The sequence below is a fragment of the Panthera leo genome, chromosome D3, assembly GCF_018350215.1.
Source record: "Panthera leo isolate Ple1 chromosome D3, P.leo_Ple1_pat1.1, whole genome shotgun sequence".
Taxonomy (NCBI): Eukaryota; Metazoa; Chordata; class Mammalia; order Carnivora; family Felidae; genus Panthera; species Panthera leo.
This window is the reverse complement of record NC_056690.1, coordinates 70,956,445-70,974,217: the sequence shown is the minus strand read 5'-3', so window position 1 is coordinate 70,974,217 and position 17,773 is coordinate 70,956,445. Positions and strand designations below refer to the sequence as shown.

Sequence of the window (17,773 nt, the reverse complement as noted above, 5' to 3'; positions counted from 1 at the left end):
AGGGAGCAGCAGGAAGACTAGGTTAGAGACTCGTGGTGGGCAGTAGGTGAGGGGAGAGATGTTTGTCACCTGGAAAACAGAGGTTACTTTGAAGATGTAGAGAAGGAAAGGGTTATGAGAGCTATTATAAGGTAAAAATGATCAGGATTTGTGATCGATTCAGGATGGGGTTACAGGAAGATGTCAGGTATGACTTCATGATCCCATGGGGATACCCATGATCTATTTTAGCAGAATGCTTGAGTGAGGATGTTTGCTGAGATGTGAAATAGCACAAGAGGAGCCCTTCATCCAAAGACCACCATGAACACATCTGCAGCTGAACAAAGGTCAGGGAACTGAGCTTTTGCAACAGGAGAGAATGCACATGATGGGGAGTGGTAGGGTACCTCAGTAAGAGGGTGTTAGAAGGGACTAGGGAATTTGGGCTTCTGGTGGGCAGGTTGCTCTTTTCACAGGGAAATGTGGTTTGCTCTACTTTGGATGCTGTCAGGAAGTAGGGTAATTCTACGGTTGGGTGACTATTATTCTTACCTAGAAGGCCATAAGGATGGAGTGAGCTTGAAGCTGGGATTAGTAAAGACAAATCCTTGCTTATATTATCCAGGATGAGGGTCATTCTGTGGTGGAGACAATGTTTATGTTTTTGTCTGTGTTCAGACATGATTACAGAATGATCTTGTTTGTGCCTTTTCTGAGTGGCCTTGCCTGGCATTGCTGTTCTTTGAAATGGTCTATAATTAAAAGGGGGAACACCAAAGCCTAGCTCTAATTGACAGGAAGCACCTCGTGATGCCACTGCCCCACTGACAGAGCCAGGTGAATTCCTGGCTGTCAGAGCTGCTTTCCTTCCTCAGCTACCCCTTTTGGCCAAGGACAGATAAAGTTAGGCTGCAGGACACTCATCTAAGATATTCAGATTGCCACCATTGCCGAGCTTTTGCTGATCAGGAGGTTGAACAGACCACAGGAACTAGTCTATGGTGGGCCTGGGGTTTACTGCTGGTGCTGTTCCTTTTGTTGCAGAACAAGTAGCTTAACATCTGACAAGACAATGGCCGCACAGTGGCATTTATAACTCTGGACAGGAGGCATCAGCCAACTGCAACACAGGCAATTACCAGAAACAGAAACAAAAATGGGTATCCCTTCTTATAAGAGACCCTGAAGACAGGGACTTAGATTACCAAATCCAGGCAGTGAAAACATGTTCCAAATTCCAAATGGTCTCTTCTTGAGATCCAAATGGTGCTTTCTTTTCTAGACTAATTACAGGCTTCTATTTAGGTGTGTGCGCGCGCACACACACACACACACACACACACACAATGTGTTTGCTATAGCATAAATTTCCCCTTGGCTAGCTAAGAAGAAATAAGGGCTATGTGATTAGCCATGAGAACATCAGTTAAGAATTTAAATTTAAACTGGTTTGTTGGGTTTCCAAAACAGAATTTGTATCATTTGTGATATCGGATAGGGTCAGAGATAAGTTTCAGACCGCCTTTTCCACTGGTGTCATTCTTACCCTGGAAAGTGCAGCTTGCTTAGCAGTGCAACAAGAGTCAGTTCTTCCTCTTGGGAGTTCTCCTGAGTAGACTATATTTGCCTCTTTTTCAAAGTTTCTGGGTATTCTTCTCAGGGATCTCATAAATCCATGGCCTGGCACCTCATTTCCTCTGGTTGGAAAGGAGGATGGGGAGAATTAGGGAGGGAATTGTCAGTGCCAAGAAAAGCAAGCAGTGACCCTCTTGTTGGAGAAGGGCTGACTGGAGCTGTTTCAGTTCAGGGTGAATCTTGCTAAAATTATCCCCTTTAAAATTATGTATTCGAGTTTAATGTTTCAAACCCCTGATTGATTGCTCAAGTTAGAGCTGTGATAACAGTGGTTGGTGTTCTTCAAGAGGTTGAAAATGCCAGCTCTTGGGAAAATGACAGTTCTTTGAGAAATAATCAGGTTCACTGCACATCTCTCTTCAATAGGAGGTTTATCACTGGGTTCACAAAATTGCCTGTGATGGTCTTCCCCTGGCACTGAAGGTCCCTTACTACTACCTAGAGATCCTGTGAAAAAACAGGAGGCATTTCATTTTAACGCCCCATTGGTATCCCTTAGCCTTTCTGTAGCCATCTCGTTGCAGAGAATGTGTTGCTTGAAAATAAATTCCTTCCATATGACTTGAACATTTCTTTGGAAAACTAGAGGACTGAATTATATGACCTCTGGATTTCCTTTTCTGTCCTTGGAATTCTAGGATTCCTGACCTGGAAATTGTAAAAATATATATATAAGCTGATGCCAATTTGGCTACATATGAAATTAAACAACACTGATGGTAATATAACTATGGAGCAGGAAGGCAGTGGGTGATAAGGGAGATGTTGCCTATAACAGCGATAAAGAATTTTATTTTGGCAGGGAGGACAAACGGTAAAAGAATCACTTTAATTCAATTTCCAAAGAACTTGATGAGCTTTGGTTCCTCCTAATAGATATTGGAAATGAAAAAAATCACAAATTCATGGAGAGAGCACAGATGGCTTAATATCAGAGCACTAAGTTTCAACAGTTATAAGACAGAGATTAGAGTCAGGACCTCTGAGGCTAAGATAAAGATAAGGTATTTGAAATCAATTAAAGGATCAATAATTTTTGGCTCCCAGAAAGGCTCACTTTATCCTAAAGAAAAAGGTTGGTAGGCACCTAAAAGCTTAGAAGCTTACCATTTTCTCTAGAATAAGGTGAACATTTACTCCCTCCAAATATGAAGGCTACATCTGTGTTACTGAGTTGACGATTACACATGGGACCATATGGATATATTTATAATTGGTATAACGAACAGCTCCTTGTTTCCGATATTAAAAGCAAGATGATTTCAGCACATGATAAGCGAGCACAAGGAGAGACCTATCTAGCCAAATGATGGAAATAAATTTAATAATAAAAGCCCACCAGAAGAAGCAACTGCTCATCTGAATTTAAAGGAAATTTTCCTGCCATCTGCTGTTGTTAGCATTTTATATCACCATATTTGCCTGCTCTCTTCCAGAGCCCATTGCTGCTAAGCTCTTCATACAGAATAAGCTACCAGGCAGGAGAACAGAGCCATGGAAGGCATGGAAGTGAATACAAAAGGCACTTCATCTCCAGACCTAGGGTGACATTTTTACCAGCAGCATAGGAATCAATGCTGGACTTCTCCAGGAAAGCTTTGTCATGGGAGGAAAGGACAAAAAAAAAGGACCAAGGAGGCCTTTGGGTGGCTCAGAGATCACAAGAGACATCAGGTAAAGCTGCTTGGCCACACCAGCATCCTGTCACCTTCCTCTGTGCCCTCTCACATTCCAGCACCACGTTTCACAAAATGAAACCCAGAGGTAATCAGCTCTAAAGATTGGGACAGAAGATATTTAGAGGAAGAACACATACATGCATCACCAGCAAATAACCTGAGCCATTTGTAGATGTCCCAAAGCCCAGTACATATCAATGGCCATTAGAGGGGAAACAGGATTCCCATGAAAGGCGAATGAGGCATTAGTGGTACTGGTAGTGAAGAGAGGATCTTTGATGTTTCTCTAATAAAAGAAGAGCTTAGGAGACAAGGCACTTAAATGAATACTGGTCCAGGCAGCTCTTACCCCACAGGCGTACAGCAGAGAAAATGGAATCAAAGGGACTATGGGTACAAGCAGAGAGCAAGCTCTCCACCATCTTCCAGGGAGCTGATTTGTTTGGACTGTGTTCCCAGGTAAGGAGAAAGGGAAATCTTACCTTGGGTTAGGCTCAGTGCCCGAGGGAGCTTCAGTGTGGCCAAGTTTCCCAGAGAGAGAGAGAGAGAGAGTAACCAGGTTGTCACAGAGGTTCAGACCTTCCCCAGCATAGATAATTTGGATTCCTGTGGAGATACTCCATGAGCAACCTGCAAAACACAGAACTCCTAACATTGGACCTCGGCAGACAATTTTAAACCCAGACAAGGGCTTGCCTTCACTGGGTACCCACACAGAGGCCATAGCAGGCTTTCTCCAAGACTTGTGCTCAGCAGGGGTGTAAGCTGCTGAAGATAAGCCACATAAGCCACATCTGCAGGCTCCACTCCTGCCCATGGCATGCAGCTGTGCCTGGCGAGGAGGACCCACCTGTTGGCCATAAAAAACAATGAGAGTTTGGTGTGGGAGCACTCTGTAGGCGTTGGGGGCGGTGGGTACACTAATTGCTGACACAGCTCTGTCCATGTCCGGTTGGCTATTAGAGACAGATAGACTCTGAGGGCTGGGTGGAAAATGGCCTGGAGCATGAAGATATAGCTCTTAAGGTTTTTTTGTTTTGTTTTAGTTTAGAGGGAACACTGGGATAGAGGGTTTATGAAAGTATATAAAATGAAAGCTAAAGTCAAACATCTCCCCAAAGAAATGTATATACATGTGACTTGCCTTCAATTTCAGAGAGCTCATGGAGTCCCTAAAGTCTGTGCATGCACCCTTGCTTAGAGGCTTTTTTGGATCCACAGATGAGGAGTTTATTTCTAGGGCCTAGAAACCTCGCTAGAAATTTCTCAAAGTGTGTTTCCTACAGCACTTGCATGGGAATCACCTGCAATCACTCAGTGCATGCTGAAAATGCAGAATCCTGAGCCCCTCCTGGCTTTACGGAATCAAGATCATCCAGGCTGTGGTCCTGGAATTTGCATTCTTACTAAGGATTCAGGATATATTTATCATTATATAGCTTAAGAACTGCTAAGAGTTGAAAATGGCCATAAAAAGTTCCTGGGAGTTCAACCAAAAGCCAGGACTGACAGAAAAAGCTCTCCGAAAGTCATCACTCACTTGGGCTGTCAATTGATCAGGACGCAAGGGGATGGATGGAAGTCAAAGTTGTCTCATTGATCGAGAGGAGAAGATCCACTGACACTGGTTATAAACCAACATTTGTCCAGAACCCGATTTGGTTCAGGCATGTGGCTTATGCCATTTAGTTCTCAATGATTCTATTACAGATGAAGAAATCAAGGTTTGGAGAGTTTAGAGAACTCACATAGGGTCATAGAGCAAAATAAGAGCAACCAGACCTTAAACACAAGCAAACTAACTCGACTCTTTTTTTTTTTCCATGTTTATTTATTTATTTTGAGAGAGAGAGAGCACAAGCAGGGGAGGGACAGAGAGAGGAGCAAATCTCTGCTGTCAGCACAGAGTCTGACGGGGGCTCAAACCCACAAACTGTGAGATCATGACCTGAGCCCAAACCAAGAGCCAGACATTTAACTGACTGAGCCCCCCAGGTGCCCCTAACTCAACTCTTTTTTGATGATGATTTTTAAATGTCACCACCCAGTTTGCCCTTTGTATGCCAGACTTCTATTATAAAAAAGAAATAAATTCATTCATTATACTTTTGAAAAATGCTGAATATATACTGTCTTCAATTATCTGGAAATACACTTCAGAACAAAAGATTTATTCAGATGAAACAGGAGAAGGAAATAAAAAATGTGATGTCAGCCAATTGACAGCATATGAAGTTTGGGCCACATGTGCACTGAGCAGCCATGAGTGAGACTCACTATATAACTGGGAGTAGTTGGAGAGGCTTCCTAGAGGAAATGGTGTTTTGAATCAACTCTGAGGAGTCAGTAGAATTTTGAATTAATTCAAATAGGTATAAGTAGACTAGAATCTCTCAAAACTCTACCTCAAACTTTACTTTTGATAAACAAGAATGTTTATGGAAGGTGGAGAGAGGAATTCCTGAACAAAGAAATGTTTCTCAGTTTATAACCACCAGTTAGTTACTTAACAGCTTTCAAACATAAAGAAACTCATTGATAACAATACCACAATACTAGGGGGCTTCAATTCTTCACTTACAACGATGAACAGATCATCTAAGCAGAAAATCAACAAGGAAACAGTAACTTTGAATGACACATTGAACCAGATGGACTTAACAGATATATTCAGAACATCTCATCCTGAAGCAGCAGAATACACATTCTTCTCAAGTGCACATGGAACATTCTCCAGAATAGATCACATACTGGATCACAAATCAGCCCTTAACAAGTACAGAAAGATGGAGATCGTACCATGCATATGAAACTTGAAATCAACCACAAGAAAAAAATTGGAAAGACCATGAATACTTGGAGATTAAAGAACATCCTACTAAAGAATGAATGATATAACCAAGAAATTAAAGTGGAAATTAAAAAGAACATGGAAGCCAATGAAAATGAAAACGTGACAGTCCAAAACCTCTGGGATGCAGCAAAGGCAGCCATAAGAGGAAAGTCTATAGCAATCCAGGCCTTCCTAAAGAAGGAAGAAAGGTCTTAAATACATAACTTAATGTTACACCTAAAGGAGCTGGAAAAAGACCATCAAATGGAGCCCAAAACCAGCAGAAGAAGGGAAATAATAAAGATTAGAGCACAAATCAATGATATCGAAATAAAAAAACAACAACAGTAAAACAGATCAACAAAACCAGGAGCTGGTTCTTTGAAAGAATTAACAAAATTGGCAAAACCCTAGCCAGATTAATCAAAAAGAAAAAGGAAAGGACCCAAATAACTAAAATCATGAATGAAAGAAGAGAGATCACAACCAGTATCGCAGAAATACAAACAATAATAAAAGAATATTATAAGCAATTATATGCCAACAAATTGGGCAATCTGGAAGAAATGCGCAAATTCCTAGAAACAGATAAACTGTCAAAACTGAAACAGAAAGAAATAGAAAATTTCAACAGGCCCATTACCAGTAAATAAATTGAATCAGTAATTAAAAATCTCCCCAAAAATAAGAGTCCAGGGCCAATGGCTTTCTAGGGGAAATCTACCTAAAGATTAAGCTAACCAGGCTGAGTGCTCACTGTGTGCCAGGCGCTGTATTAACTCACTTACTCCTTATAAACACACTTGGGGTTACATGTTATTATTACCATGCCCAGTATTAAAAAAATATTTTTATGTTTATTTTTGAGAGAGAGAGAGAGAGAGGGCATGAGTTGGGGAGGGGCAGAGAGAGAGGGAGACACAGAATCTGAAGCAGGCTCCAGGCTCTGAGCTGTCAACACATAGCCCAAAGTGGGGTTCGAACTCACAAACCATAGGAACATGACCTGAGCCAAAGTTGGAAGCTTAAGAAGAGTTTCTCGCATTTGAAAACACGTTCGTTTTAGCTCTGAGCAGTTTTTTGTTTGCTTAGAGTCTAAAAAATAATCCTGAAGGGCACTGACCTTGTTTCAAATGCTTCTCTTCTTTGCTACTATCCCTGACTTTAATCCCACCATGTAGCCTTTGAGGGCCCATCTTTTTAAAGCTTGATTGACTGACTGCCAAAAAAACAAAGAGGAGGAGAAGGATTTATAAAGATATATAACTGCCTACCCATGGGTTCACCTACAACCCATCTTGGAGAATGGTGCACACCTCTACTCTCCTAAAAGGGTAGGGGGCACTTGGACAGCCCACTCAAATGGAGGCTGTAATTATTCAGCAAGAGATACCCCCAAATTGATGGTAAATGTTCAGCTGCCCTTATAAACTAACCTCGTACAACATCATGACTGAAACCATTACCTCCAGACATGCCTATATGTTTCCCAATGGAAGGACTTATCAACCTAAGCTTTCTTGTGAACATGTTTCAGTACCTTCCTTTTGTTCATTTCCTTAGCCCTGTTTATCTCTGAGGATTTCTCAGTGTTGTTGCAGATTCTCTGGTTGACATGGGAATGCTATTGCTTCTGGCATTCTCAGCTCTGTCTTACATAATGCCGTCCTCAGCAAGGTAATAAGAGCTAACATCATTAAGTGCCATGTGCCAGGTGACATTCTAAACAATTACATGTATTTATACATTTAAATCTTTGTAACAGATAAGTGAGTTAGAAATGGGAACACAAAATATCCCAGCCATTTGCCCAAGATCACAAAGCTAATATGTGGCCCAGAAGGACTTTAAGCATTCAGTTTAGCTTCGGAAACTGTGTGCTCAATCAGTATGCTTGTTGCCACCAATATGTCTATATTTCGACCCTAATGATACCTATTGTAGCTTTACTTATTTATGCTACACTACCAACTCACACACACTTTTTTCCTTTTAACAAGCTCTGGCCAGTTTTAGTAAAGAAAAATGTTTGCGTGATGTACCTTTCCCAGTCTGCAGGCTTCTCATGACATTAGAATCACCTGGATCAATGACAACCTGTGTGCATACTCTGTAGTATCTCCCACATGTTGTGCCCAATTCAATTTTATTGCCACTGTAGTGATGGACACCACTTTTGGCCAACATGGTACAATATTCTATTTCAGATTTCCTCAAGCCTGGGCAGTTGTTGGCAAGGAGGATCAGTTTCACTTTGCCATGTCTGATCATTTTCAGAGTCTGCTTGTACCCCAGAGCACACTTTCTACTTTTCATAACAAGTTGGAGCCTAGGGTTGATTGTCTCCAGTGACTTTTTCATCTTCTTTGCGGGGCTACGACCCTCCTGTCTTAGGTGCCAGAAGACCCCAATCAAGAGCAGTCGCCAAGATGGCCTGGAGCGAGGACAGAAAGCTCACGAACATATATCAGCACATATGCTGGAGCAGGAATGTATTCCAAAAGATCATAAACATTACTGAGTGGACAGGTCTGCTGCTAACATTATGGGCCTACCCTTGTATGTTAAGGACCTTTTGTCCCCAGCGGTGTTCAGAATTCTCTTTGTATTATTCAGGCAGTAATAACAATAGCTACCATTCACTGAGCAAATTTTACATTCTTTATGATTTTAAAAACATCCCTGCAAAGTTGTATAATTGACTCAATTTTTAACCTTATGAGTCAGACAGGTCAAGTGGATTGTTTAAGATCATCAGAGGGTCTGTGGAGATTTGAATCCAGATCTGCCAAATTCAGAAGCCCCTGGTTTTGCAGCTACTGTTTGAGCCTTCTTCCTAAGCCTTAGGCACAACCCTTAGGCACTAACCCTAGTTTAGTCAAATAAATAGCCAGATAAAGTGACTATCATCCTTGTGGAACTATTAACAGCCAAAGAATGAAGGAATTGTTGGGGTCCAAGGGCAGGCCACCCCAAGATGGGCCACTTTGGCATAAAGATTATTTTGAGTTAAAAAGGAATCAAAACCCAGCAAATAAAAGAAAAGCTCTTTACTTCTCACTCATGTGCCTAAAAAGAATTTATAGGAAGAGAACTATCATGATAGATAGCTACATTATGATATAAACTAGGTATGGCAGACAGGGAGGAACCTAACAAGACCTGTTTGGGTAAAGTCCTCTATGCCCCACTGTTTCTGAGTAGCCCAGAAAATACTTGTTTCCCAAACCTTTATTCTTTTTCATCTTCCTGTGAATTGCATCCCTTCTTTCAAAAGAAGTCCCAGACCCCTACCCCTTCTCCTTAGTCCAGAATGACATATATACCTTATTTTTCCTGCCTTTGGGATTTCCATGTCTGTGTAGATTCCCTGTACATACACTCTTAAATTTGATTTTCCCATGTTAACCTGTCTCATGTCAATTTGATTCTAAGTCTGGCTAGAAGGACCTTGAAGGGAACAGGACATTCTTGTTCCCCAACATAACCATTGGCCATAATTATACATAAATTCTAGATTTTAGGGAAAAAAATAATTTGTAAAAGTTCAGAGAAAAGGTAGGAATGACTCCTTGGCAACATTCTAAAAGTTAAAATGGCTAAAAGAAGAAATAAGTTTTCACAGGAAAAACGTCTACCTGAACACTAACATTTGTCTTAGTCCATTTGGGCTGCTGTAACAAAGTATCACAGACTGGGGGGCTTATACACAACAGAAATCTATTTCTCACAGTTCCGAAGGCTGGAAGTCAGAGGTCAGGGTCAGCATGGTGGGATTCTTGGGAAAAACCCCTTCTGAGTTGCACACTGCCAACTTCTCCTTGCATCCACACGTGGCACAGAGAAAGAGTGAGACAGCTCCTTCACCTTATTTATCAGTCTACTAATCCCATTCATGAAGGCTCTTCCCTCTGGACCAAATCACCTCCCAAAGGCTCCATCTCCAAATACCATTACACTGGGGATTAGATTTCAGTCTATGAATTTTAGGGCAACATAAACATTCAGACCATAACAACAAATGACATAGATCAAGAAGAAATAAGGGGAAGTGTCTTTGACAAAAAAGAAACCAAAAGCAAATAAAAACAAACAATGCAGAGAGCTTTCTAATGATTACAGATTTTAAAAAGAAACACCTGAAATATGAAAAGAAGCACTTATACACTTATCACCAAGGAATATTAGCCAGTCATAATGATCCTAGGAAAAACAGAGTCCAAATTGCCCCGAGGCTTAAAAATTCAGTGTAGGGGCGCCTGGGTGGCTTGGTCTGTTAAGCGTCTGACTTCGGCTCAGGTCACGATCTCGCGGTCCGTGAGTTCGAGCCCCGCGTCGGGCTCTGCGCCGACAGCTAAGAGCCTGGAGCCTGTTTCAGATTCTGTGTTTCCCTCTCTCTGTGACCCTCCCCCGTTCATGCTCTGTCTCTCTCTGTCTCAAAAATAAATAAACGTTAAAAAAAAAAAATTCAGTGTAAGGGCACTAAAAGGGGGCTTTTGGCTGGGCTCAAAGCAGGAAGAATGAGGAATGAAGAGCCTCTTAGGGGCAAGTGATGTCATGTTGAAAGCTAACAGAGAAAAGCAAGGCAATTCAACTCCTATACTGCTTTCTCTATCGAGGAAAGTGATCTTCAAACTGGGAAGGCTAGAACAAATACGGTTAGTAGGAAACTGAAACCTGTAATAAGCAAGGAGACAAGAAAACACCTTGCCACTCAAATGTGTTCTGGAGAATGACATCCCACTGTACAGAGGAAGGTGTGGGGTATAAGCAGCTGCAGGGAGCGATGGAGTATTGGAGGGGATTTTGAGGAATAGGAACATGCTCCAATTTAAAAAAAAAAAAGAAAAGTAAAGTAAATGGCTGGATTACAGAAAGGTGAAAATTATCCAGACCTGAGAATAATTTTTTTATGGATATGTAGACTTTCATTATGGCAAGCATATCCATAACCATAAAGATCTCCTTAAAACAAAAACGTGTCCCAAGTATCTTTGTTAAGTAGTGATCTAAAATGAAGTAATAATTGGAGTACCTGGTGGCTTAGTCGGTTGAGCGACCGACTCTTGATTTCAGCTCAGGTCATGATCTCACAGTGGCGAGATAGAGCCCCACCTCGGGCTCCATGCTGGAGGAAAGGGACAGAACTATCTCCTGAAGTGGTGGTGACAAAAGACAGAGGTGGCTTTCAAAAATGCAAGGGACATAGCTAATTAACTTATCACCTCCTTCAAGCTACAGTGAGAATCTATTGGGAGAATCAAAGCCCCATAGCAGACGCGTTTTAGGGCAGTTCATGAAATGCCTCATATTTCAGTAGAAAACTATTTCAACAGTGAAATGACATGGGCATCAGAAGCATACTTTGCCGTGACACATGGTAGTTGACATCTTTCCAAACAACCACCACAAGTCTGGGGTCCTCAAGAGACTGATGTCTCCCAGCTACATGACCATCTGTACTCGTATTTCAGTGAAGAACAGGAACTCTGCTGGCTGCTCCATATTCTGGGTGGAGAATGCCAACTGGTTTTACATAGCCTAAATCTACAAGGGTATCAATTGCCATTTTTAGTGCATCACCCCACAGAGTTGGCATCAGGTTTCATCTGGAAAATAACCAGCTCTTGGACTCACTCCTTTAGAGGTTTTTTGGACCATGGTATGACATAAGTAACCTCAAACTCTTGTTAATCAATGAGAGCCAACTTTGGAATGAGAAGCTGTTCCTGGCCATCCTTATTTTTGGTCAAGCCTTTCTGAACTTCAGTTCCATGAACAAAACTATCATACTTCCAAGGCATCTGGGTGGTTCAGTCGGTGAAGCATCCAACTCTTGATCTCAGTTCAGGTCTTGATCCCAGTGTGGAGAGTTCAAGCCTTGTACTGGGCTCTGCACTGGGCATTGAAGCCTATTTTAAAAAGAGAGAGTTAAAAAAAAAAAAAAAAAAAAAAACTATCATACTTGCAAACATGAAACACTTTATTCACTCCACCTCCAAATGTTACACTCCAAAATCCAACAAATTCAGAGTCAGCTGTCCAAAGATGAATGGTTTTCTTAATATTTTCTGGAAACTCATTTTTCTTTAAAAGTTTAAGGTAATAAGTATAAAACCCATAGAGTACTTCATCATATTGTCAGCCCCCCCGCCCCCCTTAGCAAAGGTGAACACACCTGAGGGTGAATGGCTGTGTGGCCAGACCCCTCAGGAATCAAGCCTGGTGGTAGCTTCAAGTGCTGGGAAGGGCAGCCCAGTGGGAAGGGAAGCCAGTCAGTAGTCTTTCAAGGGTCTCTCTTCCTATGTCTTCCCTCCTGGAAACCAGGTCCTGGCCAAGTTTTTTAATGTCTATTTATTTTTGAGAGAGAGAGAGAGAGAGCATGAGTAGAGGAGGGGCAGAAAGACAGGGAGACACATAACCCAAAGCAGGCTCCAGGCTCCGAGTCATCAGCACAGAGCCCGACGAAGGGCTTGAACCCACCAGCCGGAGATCATGACCTGAGCTGACGTTGGAAGCTTAACCAACTGAGCCACCCAGGTGCCCCAGGACCTAGCCAATTTTTAAAAGAGTAAATATTTTTTAGTATTTAAAATATAATTATTAAACATAACTACTTGTACCACTCTGATTTTTACAAAACAAGCTTTACCCAACTAACCTTGTTTCTATGCTAAGAAGTTATAAGGGAAGCCAACATTTTCCTGGGTCAAGATCTCGAGAAGTCATAGTCAAACTATCCCTATGGACAGTGTGGATAAGCATGAAATGACTGGCAATTACATGAAGAAGAGTTTTCTTAACTAGTTGAGTTACTGAGTATATATGTTACTGATAAACTCAGTTCTGCCCATCTGAAAAGTGGCATGTGATGATGGGGGTGGGGGGAGGTTGCTCTTCTTGAAAAAATGTATATATTGGTACCTTTTTAATGACTTGTATGGATATATGGAAATCAAATACATGGTCTTTTGATGCAATGCTTTGAAGATATTTTGACAGCCATGTAAAACTATTTAATTTTTTAAAGAAATTTTCCTAAAGTGCCAGTTAATATAATTATATACACACTGACTTCCTGACCTTCATCCCATTTCTGAGTGAATTTTAGAGGCATAGTAAGGTCAGACCCAGGGATGGGATGAGGCTTTGAGGTGTTCATTGTTCACATTTCTAGGAAACAAGAAGATTTTTTTTTAATATTTTGATGTTCCCATTTTGATATGATCACATCAAAGTTGTCACATCAAAATGTTTTTTCCAGACCCGATTCCCATACATTCATCTGCATCACAGATTTTTGAAACTCCAGAGCAATAAGGATAGCTTTCTTCAGCACACCCAGAGGAGTTTACTTTCTGGTTGGCAGTAATTCCCTGGGCTTCTAATATTTGTGAAGACAGAAAGTTAGGAGGATTGCTGATGTGCTGGCTTCAGAGTCAGTATTTGATAGCTCTCCACCACGCCAGATGGCTTCTTCCTGTCTATAGGAAATACGGGTAAAGATACACAGCATTCCAGGTTCTTTGGTTGTGAGCAACTGAAATAGACCCTGAGTAACCTGAGCTAGAAAGTACTTTATAGGAGGGATACTGGGAAGCGCTTGCAATAATAGTAAAAAAAGGAGGGGGGGTGAACAACAGAGTCTTGGAAAAACCGAGAATCAGAGCAGCTGCAGGGATGTCAGGAGAAAACCCAAACACTGCTTCTGTAGGGAAGTGCCATCAACGCTTCCGTCCCACCGACCACATGTCCCTCGGCATCTCTGCCCAAGTTGCAAAGCTTGTCTCCTGTGCCGTCCCCTCCTGGGATTGGGCTGTTGGGGGTCACATGTGACCGACAGCCCAGCCACGTGCATACAGGAGGGAGGTTTCCCAAGGGAAAAAAAAAGGGCACAGTCACCAGAGGATAGGGGCAGTCTGCTGAGAAAGAAAGAAAAAAATAGATCCACTGGAGACCTGATCTTCAGTCAAACACTCATTTTGGCAAAATTTGGGTTTGATCTCACCTGCTTCATGGAAGTAGGGGCTTAGTTGACTGCAGGCTGCATGAGAGTGCCAACACAGTGCTGGTGGCCCCAGCATCAGTGGCACTGTGCCCCTCAGAGGTTCCACCCCTCATGGCACTGCCACTGTCCCGTGAGTGGCCTCCCGTGCTTCTGGGCTCAGGGACACTCCCCTTCTTCACCCTCTGGCTCTTGGGGTGGTAGCTGCTTCCCGCAGTTACTAACATCTCTGCCACATTTGCCTTTTTGTTCCCTTTGCCCTTCCACAGCTACGTAGAAAGCTCCCGTATGAATTTGTCTCTACTGGAAATGTTGCGAGTGTTTCTACCTTCCTTTCTGGATCCTGATAGATGCACATGGTGAGGTTTGCAGCAGGCTGGTGAGGAGTTTCACACCATTTCATACTTAGAACGGGTGCCTTGTGTAAAGGAAGACTTTAAGGAATGTGATAACCAGCTTCTCCTATCTGAAGAGCTTTCATCTGAAAAGGGGATTATATTTATCCCGTGTAGTTCCAGAGGGCAGAAGCAGGATTAGTGAGCAGGAGTTTTAAGGAAGCAGCTTTCAGTTGAAAGTAAGACATGGTCCTCTAAACACCTGAACTGCCCACAACGGAATGCACTGGGCAGCTTTTTTGGGGGGTTAGTCAAGCAGAGGGTTCGTTTCATGTCTCCGAGACACCAGAGAGGTGCCCACCAGAGTGACAGGGCTGGGCCAAATCAATTCTCAAGGCCCTAAAATCTCCCTGCAGAATCTGTAGGCTTCAATTAAGGATTTGGTAATTTTCTATCGGAGCTTGAGAACAAAGATAGAATGCTTAGTGGCCTGCAGAAAATAGTAACTGTTAACCTCTAGGAATTACCGTGGCCCCCAGAGTAATTTAAAGCAATGTCTCTTACTCTAGGGCTGAAGAAATTATACTTCCCACCAGTCTATACCCAGCTGAGAGCTGACACCCTTTAGTAAAAGGATTCTTCTTATTTGCTTACGTCCCTGGATCCCCTCTGTGTACCTGGGATTTACACCCAGAGGCCCTTTGGAAGGGCCAAAGATGACCACAGCCTATGACTAATGGAATCAAATGATTCTAGTGTTCTGAAGAGAATGGCCCATGCTTGTGAATATTGTTTGATGAATTCACATCTCAGAATCCTTCTACTGCAGTCTGAGGCTTCCCACACCAGCCCTGGGTTCACAAGGGATGGACGGACAGTTATAAGGGAACCAGACAAGACTTCAAAATCCTGTGACTATCTTCCCACCACCCTGAAAATCCCACCACCCATCCAATTCTTGCTTCAACTGTCCTTAATCTGTGTACATCTTGTACAGCCCACCCTTCTGAGGTCTGGGGCACGTAGCACGAGTCTCAAAATGGCTGTTCTCCATACACTCGTTTTCCTTTCCTGGAGCAAAACTGCCTTCAATTGTACTGTGGCTGTTTGGGGACAGGAGAGGAGAAAGCCATTCCCTCTTGAGCCCTGTTAAACCAAATACAGAAACGTAAAATTCTAACTTCTAATATGCTCAGAAAATGGTAACTTCTAGCACACTAAAAGAATCATTCTCTTATATTTTCCAATGAGAATATTGGAAGAGAGAGGAAAATGCCATGTTTTACCCATGATCACATACCCCAGATATAACGGCCAGAAATTAAACTAGAGTGAGTTTTGACCTAGTCCAGGGATGCTCCCCTGACTCACCACAACATTATTGCTTCAAACGATCCTACTTTACAAGAGAGGAAATCCATGGAATTAAGTGTGTCAGTGACTCAGCTCGGTTTTCTAGCAAGTGATGGTTCAAGCCGACAGTGGGACATCAGTGGCCTGGAGGTTGCATCTTCTGCCAACACAATACCTTGTAGCTAATTCTACTTTCCATTCTGCTTCCCCTTAATTTTTCCCGATATTCTTCCCATTCCTCTCATGTCACAGGGTGATTGCCCAGAAGACAAAGGGAAAATGTCTGAGGATGGGTGGGCGGAGTCTGGCTCACCTATTGGCTAAGGCACTGGACACCTGCCATGGTTTAGGGTGCAAAATACCTTAAGACATGGACACACTTGTGTGCCAAAAAGTCCAACAAGAGCAAAGAATAATTGGGAGTTAAACAACATCCTCTTCCAAAAGCTTATCCCCAAAATTAGGGCTCCAAGGCCATGTTCTCCTAAGAAAACACAGTTGGTTAGTACCTGGACTGAAGGAGCAAGGCTGGGTAGAGGCTGGTGCTAAAAGGGAAGCAAAGGGCAGGAATATAGAATATTGTGATGTGGTGGGAGGTGAGGAGATGGGAGGTGGGATGTGGGGAGGTGGGAGGTGGGGAAGGAGAGGTGGGAGGTGGGAGGAGGGGAGTGGAGAGGGCACAGCAGGTTGTCTCACGGATGGGCCCCCCTTTGGGATCCACTGTCCTGCTGCAGGTCAGGAGACCCCTCCTCATCTTCCAGCTCGGGAGATTTGAACTGCACTGTTCATCCAACTCTGTTCTCTGTTTCTTCTCCCTCTATCCCCTCTCTGCCCACCCCTCATATTGTTCCCCTCCTTGTCCCTTTATGTCCCTCAGCCCTCTCTCTGCCTGCCCCCTTCCAGTCTGAGGCAGCCACTTGGGGACCCTGCTAGCCAATAATTAGCCTGAGCAGCTGCTCAACCAAACAAGCTCCAGAGATCCGCAGCTGGGAGAGTGGAGTCCTGCCTGGAGGAGGGGGAAGTGGGGGGAAGGTCCACCAAGCCTTCTCAGGTGGCCAGATGATGCCTAATTAGGCCCCCTGCTCTGGAGGCCTCACCAGATGGGCAAATGCCTGGAAGCCTTAGGGAGCCAGCAAGACTCTGTGGGAACTCCCAGTGTGTGGTTTCCTTTCCAGCTGCCTCTGGGGCTGTGGGGGGAGGGTGGTTAAAATAGTAATTGGTGCCTCAGGTCAAGGGGCCTCACTTTTCCCTGCCAGGAGGGGAGATGCTCTGCTTCCCAGTGGTACAAACCCCCAAGCCCTCCCCCCGCAATTGCCAGCCTGGAGTCCGAGTTGTTGACGCTGTTGATTGAAAATGATTTTTTGAGACACACACCAGAGGAGTTGGCACTGGGAACATTTTTCTAAATCTAAACAATGCACACCATCATGTATTCACAAAAGGCAGAATTAAACTAGAAGGGAAACATGAAGAAAATGCGTGGGTTTCATTCTTTCCATCTCCCCAGCCTGCAAAAGTGATCTGTGAACGGCGTGGCAGAGGGAGAATGGAGCAGTAAATGATTTCATTTTGACAGCTTGCGGTTTCTGGGCAAAGGAGAAGTCGGGGCCAGGCAGTAACGGGAGGGGGACCTCTGCGGAAGGTGCACGTTTTAGATTGCAGAGTGAGGCCACTGCCTGCCAGGGAGAGCTGCCCTCTCTGATCCACACGGCCGTGGCACCACCCCCTGCCCCTCGATATGGCCATATCTACAAGAAAAGATGCAGGGAAGCAGAAAATGTGCCACCCTCCTCCCCCAAAGTTCTGTTACCAAAAGGAGTTTGCCATTCAGGAACCCAGCCGGGCATCATTGGAAATACTGGTGATGAAGGTGACGAACGTTAAGGGAGAAAAAATTACAAGGAGCAGAGCTGAGGATGGACCAAATGACCTCTTTGTCCTTCCCTCTTTT

General features: G+C 43.3%; 1 protein-coding gene and 1 pseudogene across 1 annotated transcript; both read right to left on the bottom strand.

Annotated features, from left to right (window-relative positions):
• Positions 1 to 996: 996 nt before the first annotated feature.
• On the bottom strand, positions 997 to 9,898 carry LOC122203147 (60S ribosomal protein L30-like). The gene is made up of 4 exons (XM_042909705.1): positions 9,861 to 9,898; positions 8,172 to 8,563; positions 4,147 to 4,252; positions 997 to 1,102 (listed from the first exon to the last, which is right to left on the bottom strand). Exons 1-4 carry the CDS (start codon positions 9,896 to 9,898, stop codon positions 997 to 999), a joined length of 642 nt encoding a protein of 213 aa, XP_042765639.1.
• Positions 9,899 to 11,458: 1,560 nt separating this feature from the next.
• LOC122203146 lies at positions 11,459 to 12,267 on the bottom strand (annotated as a pseudogene).
• Positions 12,268 to 17,773: the final 5,506 nt, after the last annotated feature.

Excerpts from the sequence above, each read along its gene's own strand:
- LOC122203147 (XM_042909705.1), bottom strand. The coding sequence starts at position 9,898 with ATGCTGACCCTGACCTCTGACTTCCAGCCTTCGGAACT. Across the intron at positions 4,253-8,171 it reads AAGCCTGCAGACTGGGAAAG|CCAACCGGACATGGACAGAG; the intron begins GTACATCACGCA and ends TGTCTCTAATAG. Across the intron at positions 1,103-4,146 it reads TTGTTTTTTATGGCCAACAG|TTGGCTGATGCCTCCTGTCC; the intron begins GTGGGTCCTCCT and ends CCTGTGTTGCAG.